This window comes from Leucopleurus acutus, assembly GCF_964270905.1.
Source record: "Leucopleurus acutus genome assembly, chromosome: X".
Taxonomy (NCBI): Eukaryota; Metazoa; Chordata; class Mammalia; order Artiodactyla; family Delphinidae; genus Leucopleurus; species Leucopleurus acutus.
Window position 1 is genome coordinate 53,459,558 of NC_139148.1, and position 21,263 is coordinate 53,480,820.

General features: G+C 36.0%; 1 protein-coding gene across 1 annotated transcript in view; it reads right to left on the reverse strand.

Moving 5' to 3' along the window:
- The window catches only part of MTMR8 (myotubularin related protein 8), a gene marked incomplete at both ends in the record, with an annotated part of 174,262 nt that overhangs the window by 143,794 nt on the left and 9,205 nt on the right, over positions 1-21,263 (reverse strand). Inside the window, 3 exons of the mRNA XM_082865100.1 lie at positions 12,328-12,485; positions 13,768-13,930; positions 16,872-16,994. Coding sequence (XP_082721226.1) covers positions 12,328-12,485; positions 13,768-13,930; positions 16,872-16,994 — 444 coding nt within the window. The remainder of the gene's footprint in view (positions 1-12,327; positions 12,486-13,767; positions 13,931-16,871; positions 16,995-21,263) is intronic.

Genomic DNA, 21,263 nt, shown 5'->3' on the forward strand with positions numbered 1-21,263 from the left:
ATTACTTTAAATGTAAATGGATTCAATACTCCAACCAAATACACAGATTGGCTAAATGGATACAAAAACAGGACCTGAATATATACTGTCCAGAAGAGACCCACCTCAGACCTAGGGATACATACAGATTGAAAGTGAAGAGATGGAAAAAGATATTCCATGCAAATGGAAATAAAAGAAAGCTAGAGCAGTAATTCTCATATCCAACAAAATAGACTTTAAAATAAACACTATTACAACAGACAAGAAGGACACCACATAATGATCAAGGAATCAATCCAAGAAGAAGATATAACAATTGTAAATATTTATGCAGCCAATGTAGGAGTACATCAATACATAGGGTAAATGCTAACAGGCATAAAAGGGGAAATCAATAGTTACACAATAATAACAGGGCACTTTAACACCCTAGTTTCACCAATGGACAGATCGTCCAAAATGAAAATAAATAAGAAAACACAAGCTTGAAATGACACATTAAAAAAAGATGAACTTAATTGAAACTTATAGGACATTCCATACAAAAACAAGAGAATACACTTTCTTCTCAAGTGCTCATGGAACATTGTCCAGGATAGATGATATCATGGGTCACAAATCAAGCCTTGGTAAATTTAAGAAAATTGAAATTGTATCAAGTATCTTTCCTGACCACAACGCTATGAAACTAGATATCAATTACAGGTAAAAAAAACATAAAAAACACAAACACATGGAGGATAAACAGTACGCTACTAACTAACAAAGAGATCACTAAAGAAATCACAGAGGAAATCAAAAAATACCTAGAAACAAATGACAATGAAAACACAACGAACCAAAACCTATGGGATGCAGCAAAAGCAGTTCCAAGAGGGAAGATTATAGCAATAGAATCTTACCTCAAGAAACAAGAAATATCTCAAATGAACAGCCTAAACATACACCTAAAGCAATTAGAAAAAGAAGAACCAAAAAAACCCAAGGTTACCAGAAGGAAAGAAAACATAAAAATCAGATCAGAAATAAATGAAAGAAATGAAGGAAACAATAGCAAAGATCAATAAAACTAAAAGCTGGCTCTTTGAGAAGATAAACAAAATTGATAGCCATTAGCCAACCTCATCAAGAAAAAAAGAGAGAAGACTCAAATCAACAGAATTACAAATGAAGAAGGAGAAGTAAAAACTGACACTGCAGAAATACAAAGGATCAGGAGAGATTACTATAAGAAACTCTATGTCAATAAAATGGACAACCTGGAAGAAATGGACAGATTCTTAGAAAAGCACAACCTTCTGAGACTGAACCAGGAAGAAATAGAAAATATAAATAAGCCAGACACAAGCACTGAAATTGAAACTGTGATTAAGAATCTTCCAAGAAACAAAAGCCAAGGACCAGATGGCTTCACAGGTGAATTCTAGCAAACATTCAGAGAAGAGCTAACATGTATCTTTCTCAAACTCTTCCAAAATATAGTAGAGGGAGGAATACTCCCAAACTCATTCCACGAGGCCACCATCACCCTGATAAAAAAACCAGACAAAGATGGCACAAAAACAGAAAACTACAGGTCAATATCACTGATGAATATAGATGCAAAAATCCTCAACAAAATACTAGCAAACAGAATCCAACAGCACATTAAAGGGATCATACACTGTGATCAAGTGGAGTTTATCCAAGGGATGCAAGGATTCTTCAATATATGCAAATCAATCAATGTGATACACCATATTAACAAACTGAAGGATAAGAACCATATGATAATCTCAATAGATGCAGAAAAAGCTTTTGACAAAATTCAACACCCATTCATGATAAAAACCGTCCAGAAAGTAGGCATACATGGAATGTATCTCAATATAATAGAGGCCATATATGAAAAACCCACAGCCAACATTGTTCTCAATGGTGAAAAAATGAAACCATTTCCTCTAAGATGAGGAAGAAGACAAGGTTTCCCACACGCAACACTATTATTCAACATAGTTTCAGAAGTTTTAGTGACAGAAACAAGAGAAGAAAAGAAATAAAAGGAATCCAAATCAGAAAAGAAGTAAAACTTTCACTGTTAGCAGATGACATGACACTATATAGAGAGAATCCTAAATATGCTACAAAAAACTACTAGAGCTAATCAATGAATTTGGTGAAGTAGCAGGATACAAAATTAATGCACAGAAATCTCTTGCATATCTATACACTAATGATGAAAAATCTGAAAGAGAAATTAAGGAAACACTCCCATTTATCATTGCAACAAAACAAATAAAATACCTGAGAATAAAGCTACTTAAGAGACAAAAGACTTATATGCAGAAAACTATAAGACAGTGATAAAAGAAACTAAAGATGATACAAATAGATGGAGAGATACACCATGTTCTTGGATTGGAAGAATCAACATTGTGAAAATGACTCTACTACCCAAAGCAATCTACAGATTCAATGCAATTGCTATCAAACTACCAGTGGCATTTTTCACAAAACAAAAACAAAAAAACTGCATAATTTGCATGGAAACACAAAAGACCCCAAATAGCTAAAGCAATCTTGAGAAAGGAACACAGAGCTGGAGGATTCAGGCTCCCTGACTTCAGACTATACTACAAAGCTAGAGTAATCAAGACACTATGGGACTGTCACAAAAAACAGAAATATAGGTCAAAGGACCAGGATAGAAAGCGCAGAGATAAACCCACCTACACATGGTCACCTTATCTTTGATAAAGGAGGCAAGAATATAAAATGGAAAAAAGACAGCCTCTTCAATAAGTGGTGCTGGGAAAACTAGACAGCTACATGTAAAAGAATGAAATTAGAACACTTCCTAACATCATACACAAAAATAAAGTCGAAATGGATTAAAGCCCTAAATGTAAGACCAGACACTATAAAATTCTTAGAGGAAAACATAGGCAGAACACTCTATGACATAAATCACAGCAAGATCCTTTTTGACTCACCTCCTAGAGAAATGGAAATAAAAATAAACAAATGGGACCTAATGAAACATAAAAGCTTTTGCACAGCAAAGGAAACCATAAAGAGGCCAAAAGACAACCCTCAGAATGGGAGAAAATATTTGCAAAGGAAGAAAATGACAAAGAATTAATCTCCAAAGTTTACAAGCAGCTCATGCAATTGAATATCAATAAAACAAAGAACTCAATCCAAAAATGGGCAGAAGACCTAAACAGACATTTATCCAAGGAAGATGTACAGATTACCAACAAACACATGAAAGAATGCTCAACATCACTAATCATTAGAGAAATGCAAATCAAAACTACAATGAGGTATCACCTCACACCAATCAGAATGGCCAGCATCAAAAAAATCTACAAACAATAAATGCTGGAGAGGGTGTGGAGTAAAGGCAACCCTCTTGCACTGTTGGTGAGAATGTAAATTGACAGAGCCACTATGGAGAACAATATGGAGGTTCCTTAAAAATCTAAAAATAGAACTACCATACGACCAAGAAATCCCACTACTGGTCATATACCCTGAGAAAACCGTAATTCAGAAAGAGCCATGTACCACAATGTTCACTGCAGCTCTATTTACAATAGCCAGGACATGGAAGCAACCTAAATGTCCATCAACATATGAACGGATAAAGAAGATGTGGCACATATATACAATAGAATAATATTCAGCCATAAAAAGAAACGAAATTGAGTTATTTGTAATGAGGTGGATGGACCTATAGTCTGTCATACAGAGGGAAGTAAGTCAGAAAGAGAAAAACAAATATGCTAACAGATATTTATGGAATTTGAAAGAAAAAAAGGTTCTGAAGAACCTAAGGGTAGGACAGGAATAAACACACAGACATAGAGAATTGACGTGAGGACATGGAGAGGGGTAAGGGTAAGCTGGGACGAAGTGAGAGTGGCATGGACATATATACTCTACAAAATATAGCCAGTGGGAAGCACATGCATAGCAGAGGGAGATCAGCTCGGTGCTTTGTGACCACCTAGAAGGGTGGGATAGGGAGGGTGGGAGGGAGACACAAGAGAGAGGGGATATAGGGATATATGTATACATATAGCTGATTCACTCTGTTACTCAGCAGAAAGTAACACAACGTTGTAAAGCATTTATACTCCAATAAAGATGTTAAAAAAATATCCTTGATGTAAAAAGCTCTTCCAAGTATGCTATTATTTTCTAGAAAGGAAGATGTTGAGATATATAAGAACAAAATGTACCTTTACAATAACTTTATAGGTAGAAATGAATGTATAATCTACCCTGAAATTCCTACACTTGCCTAACTGAGAAAACAATGTATATTATAAGCAAGTAAATTAAAACAAATAGACTCAAATGCAAGCCAGACAGGTAAAGAAGGGGGAAACATGATTTATCTTTTCTTAAAATGCCTACTAGGTTCGTAATATGCACATCTTGAGGACCTTTAAAATCCTAGTCAGGGTAGAAGTGTTGACATTTTAGGTAGGACTTACTCTATAAGACTGATAAACTATCTCTAATTTATCACCTTTTAGTGGTATCCAAAATATATCGTTCCTAAGAGACAGTGACAAAATATTATAATGGCACAGACCTGATATTAGCATATTAATTCTAATCACTCCTCTAAGAATGGATCAAACAAATTTAAAAATGAATATGCAAAAGAAGTCCAAGGTGGAATAGATCAGGAATGGCTCTACGTAAATTCCTAAAGCCAGTGTCTCAGAATGCAGAACATTTGAAAGAGAAAAAGTTCTCTACCCATCCCCTTACCTAGATGTAGGCTTTGGATAAGCTGGTCATAAAAAGAGAAATAAATGCAGTTTCCCTTTCAACTCAGAAGGCTACACGTGTGAAAGGTGCCAAAGGAGCTATTTCAGCCCTCATTTGGGGGACTTACACACATATTTGAACTGGAAAGAATCCACATCATCTCTTCTCATTCCTGTTAATTATGACTCTAAGGAACCACCTCACCCTGCTGAGTGACAGCTCATCAATCCAGTATCTAGTGGATATTCAAAATGTAATTACTGGAGAAGGACCTTCAAGATGACAAGGAGTATGACATGGAGATCACCTTCCTCCCCACAAGTACATCAAAAATACATCTACATGTGGAAAAACTCCTACAGTACACCTACTGAAGGCTGGTAAAAGACCTCAGACTTCCCAAAAGGGAAGAAACTCCCCATGCACCTGGTTATGTGGCTGACAGGATCTTGGTGCTCCGGCCAGGTGCCAGGCTTGAGTGTCTGAGGTGGGAGAGCCGAGTTCAGGACACTGGACCACCAGAGTCATCCTGGCCCCACATAATATCAATCGGCGAGAGCTCTCCCAGAGACCTGCATCTCAATGCTAAGACCCAAACCCACTCAACGACCAGCAAGCTCCAATGCTGAACACCCCATGCCAAACAACTAGCAAGACAGGAACACAACCCCACCCATTAGCAGAGAGGCTGCCTAAAATCATAATAAGGTCACAGACACCCCAAAGCACACAACTGGATGCTGTCCTGCCCACCAGAAAGACAAGATCCAGCCTCATGCATCAGAACACAGGCACCAGCCCCTCTACCAGGCAGCCTACAAAAACCACTGAACCAACATTACCCAATGGGGGCAGACACCAAAAACAACACGAACTACAAACCAGCAGCCTGCAAAAAGAGGATGCCAAAAACAGTTAGTTCAGCAAAATGAGAAGACAGAGAAATACGCAGTAGATGAAGGAACAAGGCAAAGATCCACCAGACCAAACAAATGAAGAGGAAATAGGCAGTCTACCTGAAAAACTATTCAGAGTAATGATAGTAAAGATGATCCAAAACCTTGGAAACAGAATGGAGAAAATAAAAGAAACGTTTAACATAGAATAACTCAAGAGCAAACAATGATGACCAACATGATAAATGAAATAAAAAATTCTCTAGAAGGAATCAATAGGAGAACAACTGAGGCAGAAGAGTGGATAAGTGACCTGGAAGATAAAAACGTGGAAATAACTACTACAGAGCAGAATACAGAAAAAGGAATGAAGAGAATTGATGGCAGTCTCAGAGACTTCTGGGAAAACATTAAGCACACCAACATTCAAACTATAGGGTTTTCAGAAGAAAAAGAGAAAAAGAAAGAGACTGAGAAAATATTTGAAGAGATTTTAGTTGAAAACTTCCCTAATACGGGAAAGGAAATAGTCAATCAAGTGTAGGAAATGCAGAGTCCTATACAGGATAAATCCAAGGAGAAACATGCCAAGACACATATTAATCAAACTATCAAGAATGAAATACAAACAAAAAGTGTTAAAAGCAGTAAGGGAAAAGCAGCAAATTATATACAAGGGAATTCCCATAAGGTTAACAGCTGATCTTTCAGCAGAAACTCTGCAAGCCAGAAGGAAGTGGCAGGACATATTTAAAAGGATGAAAGGGAAAAACCTACAAACAAGATTACTCTACCCAGCAAGGATCTCATTCACATTCGATGGAGAAATTAAAATCTTTACACACATGCAAAAGCTAAGAGAATTCAGCACCACCAAACCAACTTCACAGCAAACGTTAAAGGAACTTCTCTACGCAGAAAAGACAAGAGAAGGAAAACACCTACAATAACAAATTCAAAGCAATTAAGAAATGGTAAGAGGAACATAAATATCAATCAATACTTTAAGCAAAAATGGATTAAATGCTCCAACCAAAAGACACAGATTGGCTGAATGGATACAAAAACAGGACGCGTATATATCCTGTCAACAAGAGACCCACTTCAGACCTAGGGACACATACAGACTGAAAATGAGAGGATGGAAAAAAATATTCCATGCAAATGGAAATCAAAAGAGAGCTGGAATAGAAATTCTCATATCATACAAAATAGATTTTAAAATAAACACTATTACAACAAAGAAGGATACTACATAATGATCAAAGAATCAATCCTACAAAAAGATATAACAATTGCAAATATTTATTAGGCCAACATAGGAGTACGTCAATGTATAAGGCAAATGCTTACAGCCTTAAAAGGGAAAATCGATAGTTACACAATAATAATAGAGGACTTTAACACCCCACTCTCACCAATGGAGACATTATCCAAAATGAAAATAAATAAGGAAACACAAGCTTTTAATGGCACATTAAGCAAGATGCATTTAATTCATATTTATAGGACATTCCGTCCAAAAACAAGAGAATACACTTTCTTCTCAAGTGCTCAACGAACATTCTCCAGGATGAATCCTATCTTGAGTCACAATTCAAGCCTTGGTAAATTTAAGAAAACTGAAATCGTATCAACTATCTTTTCTGACCACAACTATGATATCTCTAGCTATGAGGCTAGATATCAATTACAGGGGAAAAAAAACTGTAAAAAACACAAACACATGGAGGATAAACAATGTGCTACTAAATAACCAAGAGATCACTGAAGATATCAAAGAGGAGATCGAAAAATATCTAGATACTAATGACAATGAAAACACGATGATCCAAAACCTATGGGATGCAGCAAAAGCTGTTATAAGAGGGAAGTTTATACCTATACAATCCTACTTCAAGAAACAAGAAAAATCTCAAATAAACAACCTAACATTCCACCTAAAGCAATTAGAGAAAGAAAAACAAAAGAAACCCAAAGTTAGCAGAAAGAAAGAAACCATAAAAATAAGGTCAGAATAACTGAAAAAGAAAAGAAGAATATGATAGCAAAGATCAATAAAACTAAAAGCTGGTTCTTTGAGAAGATAAACAAAATTGATAAACCATTAGCCACACTCACCAAGAAAAAGAGTGAGAAGGCTCAAATCAACAGAATTACAAATGAAAAAAAGTAACAACTGACACTGCAGAATTACAAAGGATCATGAGAAATTACTACAAGCAACTATATGCCAATAAAATGCACAACCTGGAAGAAATGGACAAATTCTTAGAAAACACAAACTTCTGATACTGAACCAGGAAGAAACAGAAAATATAAATAGATGAATCAGAAGCACTGAAATTGAGACTGTGATTAAAAATCTTTCAGCAAAAAAAAGCCCACAACCGGATGGCTTCACAGGCGAATTATATCAAGCATTTAGAGAAGAGGTGACACCTATCCTTCTCAAACTCTTCCAAAATATAGCAGAGGGGGGAACATTCCCAAACGCATTCTACGAGGCCACCATCACCCTGATACCAAAACAAGACAAAGATGTCACAAAGAAAGAAAACTACAGGCAAATATAACTGATGAACATAGATGCAAAAATCCTCAACAAAATACCAGCAAACAGAATCCAACAGCACATTAAAAGGACCATACACCATTATCAAGTGGGGTTTATATAAGGAATGCAAGGATTCTTCAGTATATGCAAATAAATCAATGTGATACACCATATTAACAAGCTGAAGCCTAAAAACCATATGACCATTTCAAAAGATGCAGAAAAAGCTTTTGACAAAATTCAACACTGATTTATGATAAAAGGCCTCCAGAAAGTAGACATAAAGGGAAGTTACCTCAACATAATAAAGGCCATATATGACAAACCCACAGACAACACTGTTCTCAATGGTGAAACTGAAACAATTTCCACAAAGATCAGGAACAAGACAAGTTTGCCCACTCTCACCACTATTATTCAATATAGTTTTGGAAGGTTTAGCCACAGCAATTTAGAGAAGGAAAAGAAGTAAAAGGAATTCAAATTGGAAAAGAATTAAAACTGTCACTGTTTGCAGATGACATGATACTATACATAGAGAATCCTAAAGATGCCACCAGAAAACTACTAGAGCTAATCAATGGATTTGGTAAAGTAGCAGGATAAAAAATTAATGCACAGAAATCTCTTGCACTCCTATACACTAATGATGAACAATCTGAAGAGAAACTAAGGAAACACTCCCCTTTACCATTGCAACAAAAAGAAAAAAATACCTAGGAATAAACCTACCTAAGGAGACAAAAGACCTGTATGCAGAAAACTATAAGATACTGATAAAAGAACTAAAATATGATACAGATGGAGAGATATATCATGTTCTTGGATTGGAAGAATCAACATTGTAAAAATGACTATACTACCCAAAGCTATCTACAGATTCAATGCAATCCCCATCAAACTACCAATGGCATTTTTCACAGAAGTAGAACAAAAAATTTCACAATTTGTATGGAAACACAAAAGACGCTGAACAGCCAAAGCAATCTTGGGAAGGAAAAACGGAGCTGAAGGAATCAGGCTCCCTGGCTTCAGGCTATACTACAAAGCTACAGTAATCAAGACAGTATGGTACTAGCAGAGGAACAGAAATAGAGATCAATGGAACAGGATAGAAATCCCAGAGATAAACCCACACACATTTGGTCACCTTATCTTTGATAAAGGAGGCATGAATATACAAAGGAGAAAATACAGGATCTTCAATATGTTGTGCTCGGAAAACTGGACAGCTACATGTAAAAGAATGAAATTAGATCACTCCATGACACCATACACAAGAATAAACTCAAAATGCATTAAATACCTAAGTGTAAGTCCAGACACTATAAAACTCTTACAGTAAAACAGGCAGAATACTCTATGACATAAATCACAGCAACATCCTTTTTGATCCACCTCCTAATGAAATTGAATTAAAAACAAAAATAAACAAATGGGACCTAATGAAATGTAAAAGCTTTTACACAGCAAAGTAAACCATAAACAAGATGAAAAGACAACCCTCAGAATGGAAGAAAATATTTGCAAATGGAGCAACTGACAAAGGATTAATCTCCAAAATATATAAGCAGCTCATGCAACTCAATATCAAACAAACAACCCAATCCAAAAATAGGCAGAAGACCTAAATAGACATTTTCTAAAGAATATATACAGATTGCCAACTAACACTTGAAAGGATGCTCAACATCACTAATTGTTAGAGTAATGCAACTCAAAACTGTAATGAGGTATCCCCTCACACCAGTCAGAATGGCCATCATCAAAAAATCTACAAACAATAAATGCTGGAGGGGGTGTGGAGAAAAGGGAACCCTCTTGCACTGTTGTTGGGACTCCAAATCGATACAGCCACTATGGTGAACAGTATGGAGGTTCCTTAAAAATCTAAAAATAGAACTACCATACGATGCAGCACTACTGAGCATATACCCTGAGAAACCCTTAATTCAAAAAGAGTCATATACCACAATGTTCATTGCAGCTCTATTTACAATAGCCCAGACATGGAAGCAACCTAAGCGTCCATCGACAGAGGAATGGATACAGAAGATGTGGCACATATATACAATGGAATATTACTCAGCCATAAAAAGAAATGAAATTCAGTTTTTTATAGTGAGGTGGATGGACCTAGAGTCTGTCATACAGAGTGAAGTAAGCCAGAAAGAGAGAAACAAATACCGTATGCTAACACATATTTATGGAATCTAAAAAAAAAAAAAGGTTCTGAAGAACCTAGAGGCAGGAGAGGAATAAAGACACAGACGTAGAGAATGGACTTGAGGCCACCAGGAGGGTGAAGGTTAAGCTGGGTTGAAATGAGAGAGTGGCATTGACTTACATATACTCCCAAATGTAAAACTGATTACATTTGATTACACTGATTACACATAGCATACATGTGCTATGTGGGAAGCAGCCGCATAGCACAGGGAGATCAGCTTGTGCTTTGTGACCACCTAGAGGGGTGGTATAGGGAGAATGGAAGGGAGATGCAAGAGGGAGGAGATATGGGGATATATGTATAAGTATAGCTGATTCACTTTGTTATAAAGCAGAAACTAACATACCATTGTAAAGCAATTATACTCCAATAAAGATATTAAAAGAAAACAAAACTGAAATGCCAGAAAGTCATTAAATTTACTGTCTTTTTATGATAGTAAAAAGCTGGAAATGAAGATTCAACAATTCAGAAATACCACTTAAACTCCCTATGCAGAAAAGTTATCATAGCAGGCCTGACTGCTGTCCTTGGAAAGGCCAACTTGCAAGGTTGCCCCTTGGCTGATGCCTGTGAGCTTGAATTTTGGAAAGGTTCCCTCCATTCCATAACTGATAAAAGTGACTCACTGTGCCTAAACTGTACAAACAATGTGGCTTATGCTAAATACTTGCTTTCCTTGTGAGCATCTAGAACTTTGGTATACACCAAGCAGAATGCTTATGTGACCAGCCCCCAATAAAAATCCTGGCACTGATTCTCCAATGAGCTTCTCTAATAAACAACACTTTTCACATGTTGTCACAAGTTGTTTCTAGAGGAGTTATAGCATGTCCTATGTGACTCCACTGGGAGAGGACTCTGAAGCTTGTGCCTGGTTTTCTCCAGACTTCACCCCTTTTCCCTTTGCTGATTTTGCTTTCTATCCTTTCACTGTAATAAATCACACTCACAGGTATGACTATATGCCAGGTCCTGAGAGTCCTCCTACTGAATCAATGCACTTGAGGGATGGTCTTGGGGACCCCCCAACACGTTCCCAAACTTCTATATTTGGCTCAGAGCTCTTTCTTGAGACCTAGACACAAATGCTTGATATCAAATACCTGATATGTCTTTAATCACCTTGTATTCAATCTAAAACTGAAGACACTGTCTGTCCTTCTTCTTGTGCTCCTTATCTTGCTAACATATCCATAACCACTTGGGTCACCTAAGCCAGAATCCAGAAAACCTGGGATGCATACTAAACTTCTCCCTCTTTCTCCCAACCACATTAATGTGTCACCAGGTTCTTTTAATTCTGCCACCTAAATATCTCTTAAAATCATCTCCTCCTCTCCATCCACAGTCATTGCCTTAGTTCAGGTTCTCATCACTTCTCATATCATTCTCCTGCATGCTTAGCTCCAGCAAACCAATTCTCCATACCAAAACCAATGTCATCTTTCTAAAATAAAAATATACTTACAGCCCTTTCCAGCTTAAAATAAATACTCTTGTGGTTGCTTTCTTCAGGATAATGTTCAAATTCTTCAGTCTAGCCATGAAGCCTTTCATGATCTGAGTTCACTTACTGACCTCTTTCCTTCCCTCCCTGCGTAAGTTAGGATAGAATTCCTTCTCCAGGCTATTACCCAATGAATAAGGCTGTTTCTGGCTTCCCAGTCTGAATTCCATATTCTTCATCTATGCTCCCTATGCTTTAGACTATGAGAACTCTGACTCGGTGTTTTGAGTTCACTAGTTATTTAATAAAAGCTTGTTGAATTGCTGAATGTTGAATGAAAAGTAGAGATCATGAGTTGTTTTTTCCCTTTTTTAAAAAAATTGTTTGCTGGTATTCTTCTGTTTTAATTAAATGAACTAAAAGAAAGCAACAATGAAAAAATTACCTCATAGTTTCTGTTGGCGTCTGTTATGGTCCAGTACCTGTTGGGAAGTCCCAAACGTCCAAAGTCTGATATTGGGTCAATCAGCTTCAATCCATTTTCCCTCATCTCTTTTGAGGATTTTGGATTGTAAGAAAAAGCATACAGATCTTCATGTAATTCTAGAGAAGAAAGATAGGCATGAAAACAAAGTAATAATGAGTGAAACTTAATACCAAATAGTGCAAAAAAGCCTAGATTTTCTTCTCTCTAAGGGAATGTTTGTCAACAGCCCCTGAAAAGGACAATAGTTTGTGTACAAGGTTGCTTTTATTTGTATACAAGGCATAAGAATTGAAATATTGCTTCAGAGTCTTCTTTTAAAAATATTTAAATTTATATGATACCAATACAAAGCAGGAACATTCTCCCTGGTTTCCTGTGAATTGTTGGATAATGGACTGAACTCAAGCTTCCAGGTTTCACATGCTAAGAAAGTGGTCCTTACCATAAGTTTTTAACAGAACTTCAATGTTCCAATTGCACTGTTTGTTGTAACATACTGCAAAACATTAACAGTGTTCTTGCATTCTACTCTTCAGGTCAATACCTGATTCTGGCTGATAAATGGCCATTTCTTCTCTTCTTCCTGTCAACCCCACTTCCTCCCTTCACAAAGTTCAACATGTAATCAATAACTCATTTGACCAACTTATGTGGCAGTAACTTTTCCAGAGATGGATGGAGTCTTCCAGAGCCTTTTACAAAGTTTTGGGCCAGCTAACAGATAGCCTCTGTCAATAGAGCACCAGCAAATTCTGAGAAATTGTTCTAGGAAAAGGGTAGAAGAAAATGGGGAGGGAAATGTAATTTTAATCCACAGACTAGGACATTAGTCCACAGACTAAAATCAGAGGAAGCTGATGGGTTAGCAATCTGGAGTTGGGGCTGGAAGATGAGAGGGTGAGGCTGGAGGAAGCAGGGATAACTGCATTAAGGACTCTGATAAACTTCCCTAGTTTGCTAGTTGGAACTAAAAGTAGGGGTAGGAACAATAGGCCAAACATAAAGCTTGCAAGACAACAGTAAACAAATTTTGCTCCAAAGCAGTCTTACTTCCTGAAGTGTTGAAAAATTTACAAGTTGATACTTAAGAGGAAAGAGGGAAAGTGAAGGAAATAACAGCTGTTAAACATCTACTATATACCAAGTACAGAGTAAAAATGCACACATACATTTAAACCTAAAACAACCACCACAGGGACCTTATACTATCATTATTTTTACAGGTGAGGAAGCTGAGTTCAAAGGTTATGTATATTGTCCAAATACCATGGAACTGTAATAGGCAAAACCCAGATTCAAACTCTGCTCTATTTAACTCCATAACCAATGATCTTTCCATTATGCCATTCTGGGAGAAAAATTACAATGGTTTTAGATAAAAAATACTATCATAACGACCTGGCTGAGAAAGCTTTAACAGTGGAATGTAAACCTCATGGCACACAACGTCAGATTCTAAAACAAAGTGGGCCACCCGGAAGTTCTTACAGCGGAGGATCAGGGGACAACCCAGGCTAGTGATGGACGACTTCTCCACAGTGGCAATATGATGCAGTGCAATCTACAAAACAGAAAAGAACCAAAATAATTCACAGACATGCACTAGATCTATCACTCTCAGTGTGCCTGACTCTCAGTAACGGTAACAGCATGGCCACAGATGTGATCACATCTACAGCCTACAACCATCCTTTGTAAGGTAAAACTGGGTTTCTTTTAAACAGAAGTAAATAGTGGTAAAGCAATGAAAAGCAAATTATGATATTATAAAACGTACCTCTCCTTAGGGATATAAGGTTAAGAGATTTACGGGGCAATTGTGGCGAACTGGCTCAGAACAAATGGCTTCTAGCACGCTGTGGTGGAGTTTAAAAATCATAGTAGAATGATTGTCAGAGAGGAAAATAGAACTTCCTTTTGTTCTAACAAATTACTAATTAAAATGATTAATAATTGGTATTGTGCTTTACTGCTCATGAGGTAGTCCATAATCATTAACTATTTAATCCCTGTAACAACACTTTTGACGTATAATCATCCCATTTCAGGAATGAAGAAACCAAAGCTCTGAGAAGTGAACTCTTCATCAGAGGCCACACAGCCAAAAAGTGGCACAAACAGGATTTGAACCATGGCAGTCTAACTTTGTTCAGGGTTATTTCTCTAGAAATTCTAAACTCTAGTCCTGGAATTAGGATTTAACTAGAAATATTACAGGGAAAATTTCTCTTCCACATTTTAGACTCTAGTGACAGTAAAGCAAAGAATGAAATGGGGGAAATTTTTACCTAAGTGACTAAGGGAATGAGTGGAGACTGTAAGACTAAGGACTAAAGGAACTATACATAAGCACCGTACTGCAGTTAATAAAGTTGTTTCCCATGGGAGTACAGGTTAATAATTCAGATGTTTTTAAAAAATGAAGGATTATTAAATTTTTAGTCTCATCATTCCTGCTCATGCTGATGCCAGCAAAAAAGAAATGCATGGAAAGGGAACTGGTACAAGAAACTGTATACAAATAATACAAGTCTCTCTTTATAATTTCAAAAAGCCATGGGATCATGGTTTTACATTTTAGTCTTTGATGTTCTCCTCCTATCTGTGTCTCTGATGTTTCCTACAACTAGAGCCTGAATGTACTCTTTTCATTCTCTGGACTCCCTGTCCTGTGCCTGGAATGGCCTTCCGATCATCATTGTCTTTTCTTTTCTTCCATCTCACACAGTCTATGCCCCAGCCCCCATTTATTTGGAAAATAAATCTCTTCCTGGAAATCTTTCAATCATATCCATCATCTAAGAATGGGTTAGATGTAGGGACTATTCACATATTCTGAGAAGGAATTTTCCATCTTAATTTCTGTCTTAACTATTCTGTCAAACTCAATTCCTGTTATGGCAGTTTTGAAGGGTCATAAAAACTACTGATAATGTAACAGGAATTAATGTATCAAATTTCAAGAAAATCAAAGCCCTGTTGATCAATATGGGAGACCTGTGTTTGGGTAGTAAAACAGTGATCATCGAGATCAGATGCCAGGCAAAAACTGGTGAATTGGAAAGAGGCAGAAAGTGAAGCAGACTAAGGATGGAAGGAGCTTCATTAATAGTACTAATTGGGTAAATATGTCTCCCTTGACATATAGAAATAATTAACATAAGTTCTTCCTTCCTGATCTAGTCCATTAGGTTTGAAATAATATCCAGTAGAAACAAATCTGGAGACATGTGCTGTCTGTAAATGCAGGTAGAAAGGGGAAAGTCTCATGGTACAGTACTAAAGAACTGGTTCCCAAACTGTTAGAAATGGAAGAGTCCTTACTAATTATATAATCTAACAACCTCATTTTACATATGAGGAAACTGAAGCCCAGAGAGCAAGAGTAACTTACCCAAGGTCATATAGCCAGTTAGTGCACGACTGAGTCTAGCTAGAATGAACTCTCCTGATTCCTCTTTTCTCATTCCTTTCATCATACCAAAGTGAACAAGATACAATGTCATATGGGGAAAGCTCATGGTGTTTTTAAAAAGGAAGTTTTAAAATGCTTCTTTCAAATGTATATTCTGTTTAATTCATTTTATACTTATATAATCATATCTATCATGTGCCAAACACTGTTTTAAGCATTTGCAACATTAACTTTTTTATTCCATAGCCAGGTATTATTTCCTCTATTTTATAGATGAGGGAAGTGAGCCTCAGATAAGTTAAATAACTTGCCCAAGGTTACAAAGGTAGTAAATGTTGAAGCTGGGATTTCACCTGGAGCAGACTGGCTCTAGAGTCTATGATCTTAATCACTATGCTATGCCATATACCAGAAACATGTTTTACTTGTTACAGAGGACTAAGAATAAGTCTGGCTAATGATTAAGATTAAACGGTCCTACTTTAGGATGAGGTAGGCATAAAGTAACATTAGCGGTGCTAAACTAATTAGACAACATTGTTTAAAGGTATAACAAAACATACACACACACACACACACACACACACACACACACACACACACACACACACCCCACCCTGTCTTAGGTCAGAGTGTTGGTCTAAATTATTGATACCCAAAATGTAGTCCATGAGCCACCAGCATCACCTGAGAGCACTTTAGAAATTTAAAATCTGAGGCCTGAGATTCTGCATTTTTAACAAGCTCCCAGGTGATACACATGTTCTTGGTTTTTGGACCACATTTTATGGGTAGCAAGGCTTTAAATTACTTCGGGATGCTTACCAAGTAAACTCAGAAAATGAGCAGAGACTACTTTGCCTAAAAATATTGAGGAAAAGTCCCATGTAGCTTAAGATGACTATAGTCAACAACTTGAGGGATGAGAAATCATATGATTCAATCTCTGAAAAGACCTCCCCCCAGAATAGATTCTTTGAAGAAAAGGTTTTACAGCAATTTAACTGTTAACTGAAATTTAACCATTTTAGAAAGCATGTATACACAACTCTTCCAGACCCTTTGATATTTCTTCTCATGAACATACCCATGTCTCTTTTCGGGCTGCACCAGAAGTCTCCACATAGATCAGGTGGGTTGCAGTAAGATATAGACTCCCATTAGCTGGTTTCTTACCTACATAATGATCCAGTAATTTCACATTTTCTACCTGTTATATGAGGGGGGAGAAAAACACTGATTAAGTTATCAACTCACTACCTGTGATTAAAGTGGTGTAATTCAAAGCAAGATAAATGCTGTTAATTTGCTATAAAACTTCTTTGAGGCTTTCTAGGTCCCGTCAAGGTGGCAAACTGGTATGATCTGTGTTTCCTTTTCCTAAATCAGCCCTGAAGAAACTATAAAAGTGAGAGGGAAACGTGGATTCTAAGAAGGATTAAAATTCTAGATGATGTTACTATGATGGGGTAGAAGTGTGTGGAAGATAAATAGGACATAAGAGCCTGCTGAGGTACTAATCTTGTTAGAGGGAAGTGGCAGTTACTGTATGTGGAAAAATCAATAGGTGTAAATAACGTGAGATTAGATCTTAAGTTAAAGGGCAAGAAAGTAGAGTATATAATTTTCTAAAAAGCAGGAGAAAACTTGATCTATCCAGTGGAAAGTAGGAATGAAAAAAAAAAAGAAGCAAACAAACAAACAAAAAACCAAAAAGAGTACCATAAATGGAAAGCATAAAATTAAATGCCAGAAATAAGTCCCAATATAAGAGAAATAAAAAATGTACACAAATTAAACTTACCAGTTAAAAGACAGACTTACAGACTGAATTAAAACAAATACTCAACAATATTCAGTCTAGAAGATTATACCTAAAATAGAAATGTAAATAAGTTGAAAATAAAAAGATAGAAAAGATATACTAGACAAATGTGAACAAAGCTTGAGTAGATTTAATATCTGACAAAATAGAATCAAGAGACAAAGAACAACAGGACAAGAAAATATATTTATCATAAATATATACGCATCTTATAAGAAGTTTCAAAATACATCTGGCTTGATGTACTTGCTTGTAGCAGAACTGCAGAGAGAAAAGAAACACTTGGATACTTTAACACTTTAGTTAGGAATTGATAGATCAAGCATACAAAAATAAAAAACAAAAATGAATAGAGATATAGTATACTTGCACAGTACAACTACAAAGTTCAAGCTATAGATATACAGAGAACACTATATCCAACAAATGAAGAACATAAAGTCATTCAAGACAACTAATAGAACATTTCTAAAAAGACATCATGATAATGGCTGTAAAGGAAGCCTCAATAAATTCTAAAGGTTCAATATCATACAGTCTACATTCTCCAACCATGACACAATGACATTAGAAATTAATAACAAAAAAATAGGCAAAGTTAGCATATGTTTTGAAACAAAATAGCATATTATTAAATTAACCTTGGGTTAAAAGGAAATCATAAATAAAATTAATAAATATTTAGAAGTGAATAATAATAAAAACACAACAAATGAAAATTTGTGGGGCACAGCTAAAGCAGAACTAAGAAGAAATTTATACCTTTAAGTACACTTATCATTAAAGAAGAAACGTTGATAAACTAGTAAAGCATTCAATGCAATGAAGAAAGCAAAAGAACAGAGAAACAAGGAATACAATGGACAGAAATTAAAAAGCAGAGAATTGCCCCCCCACATACACACACACACACACACACAAAAAAAAAAAACAACAGAAAAGATGAACAAAACTAGAATTTACTTATTTAAAAAGGTTAATAGATCTTTTTAAATTAATTTTTATTGGAATATGGTTGCTTTACAATGTTGTGTTAGCCTCCACTGCACAACAAAATGAATCAGCCATATACATACAGATATCCTCTCCCTTTTGGACTTCCCTCCCATTTAGGTAGAGTTCCCTGTGCTATAGATTATGTTCCCAAGAGTTGTCTATTTTATACATAGTATCAATAATGTATATGTGTCAATCCCAGTCTCCCAATTCCTCCTACTGCACACCTTTCCCCATTGGGATCCATACATTTGTTCTCTACGTCTGTGTCTCTATTTCTGCTTTGCAAATAAGATCATCTATACCATTTTTCTAGATTCCACATATATGCATTATTATATGATATTTGCTTTTCTCTTTCTGACTTAACTCACTCTGTATTACACTCTCTAGGTCCATCCACGTCTCTACAAATGACCCAATTTCATTCCTAAAGGTTAATACATCTTTGACAAGACTGATCAGGAAAAAAAGGGAAAAGAGGCAAATACACAAGCTACAGAATGAAAAAGGGAAGACAATGTAACAAATTTCTTTAAATGAGAGTATTATGAACAATATGCTAATAAATTGAAAAACCTACATGAAGTGAAAAAATTCCAAGGAAAATACCTCAGTATGACTTATTAGTGAATTCTACCAAATTTCCAAGAAACAAACTACCTTATCCAATTGATTCCAGTTATTAGAAAAAGAATGACAGTCTATTTTATGTATGAGGCTAGCATAATCTTGATTCTAAAACCAAACAGACAGCTATAAGAAATGAAAATTTATACCCATTTCACTTAAGAAATGTAGATGCAAAAAAATCCAAATAAAAATTATTTAGTGAATCAAAAGTATATTTTTAAAAATACATTTGATCAAGTAAATTTAACTCAAGCAAGCAAAGATAGTTCAACATTGGAAAACTTCAATGGAAAACATCACATTAACAGATTAAAAGAGAAAAATCAAATGTTTTATCTCAATTAATAGAGAAAAATACTTTTGAGTTCACTTCTATTCACTTCTTAGTGAATTAGGAACTGAAGTAAACATCCTTAACTTGGTAAAGATTATACATCAAGAGCCTACAAAGAATGTCATGTGTAATGGAGAAACTAAATGCATTAATTTAAAATCACAAAAATGACAAACTGGACCCATTTATCACTGCTACTCTTTTAGATATCCTAACCAATACAATAAGAAAAAAGAGGGGGGAAATTAAGACATGAAAGGATTGGAACTGAAGTGCTATATCTGGCACAACTTACTGGGAAGATAATTTTCCCAATAAAAAGATAACAGAAGATCTTCTACCAAGAAAAAAACAAAAGAATCAACAAACTATTAGAACTTAAATCAGAGGAATTCAGCAAGGTTGCAAGATAAAATATCAACCTACAAAAATCAAGTGTTTCTCTAAACCAGCAAAAACCATTAAGAAAATACCATTCACAGTGGCAACAAAAACCATGATGAATCCAGGAATTAGCTTAACCAAGCATATATGAGACTTTTACAGAGAAAACTTTAAAACTCTAATAAGAAAACTAAAGACAACTTAAAGAAATGAAGAGACATTCATGCTCTTGGATGGGACAACTTAATTTTGTAAAGTTGGCAATTATCCCACAAATTAATCTATAAATTTAATGCAACTACAATTAAATTTCAAAGAGGATTTTCCACAAATGAATTCTAAATTTAAGTAGAAGACTATATCCATAAGTACCTAAATAAATCTTAAAAGAGAACAGTGAAGAAGGGAAGACTTGCTCTGCTAGATATTAAGATATACCCAAAGCCATGGGGTAAAAAAAAAAAAAAAAAAGCTTGAAGTCCTAGTGCAACAACAGACAAATAGACCACTGATAAAGGACCATAGCTCAAAGGCAGACTCATGTATGAATGGGTACTTTATACAGGATAAATGTGGTACTACAAATTATGAAAAAAGGGTAAGAGTACTTATTAAATGTGTTGGGGAAACTGTATGAATACATGGAGGAAAATAAAACTACATCCCTGAAACACTATATACAAAAGTGGAATCTAGATATATCTATATGTAAGAAGTAAAACTATAAAATTACTAGAAAAAATGCAAAACACCCTAGGTCTAGAGACAGGAAACTACTTCAAAACTTAATAACAGGGCTTCCCTGGTGGTGCAGTGGTTGAGAGTCCACCTGCCAATGCAGGGGACATGGGTTCATGCCCCGGTCCAGGAAGATCCCACATGCCATGGAGTGGCTAGGCCTGTGAGCCATGGCTGCTAAGCCTGCACATCCGGAGCCTGTGCTCCACAACAGGAGAGGCCACAACAGTGAGAGGCCCGCATACCGCAAAAAAAAAAAAAAAAAAAAAAAAAACCTTAATAATGGAATAGAAGAAAATATATAAAATGTCTGAAATTAACAAGAGATTATTAGGGAGGAACCAAGATGGTGGAGTAGTAGGACGTGCTCGTACTCCCTCTTGTGAGAACATCAGAATCACAACTAGCTACTGGACAATCATCGACAAGAAGACACTGGAACTCACCAAAAAAGATAGCCCACACCCAAAGACAAAGGAGAAGCCACAATGAGACTGTAGGAGGAGCACAATCACAGTAAAGTCAAATCCCATAACTGGTGGGTGGGTGACTCACAGACTGGAGAACAC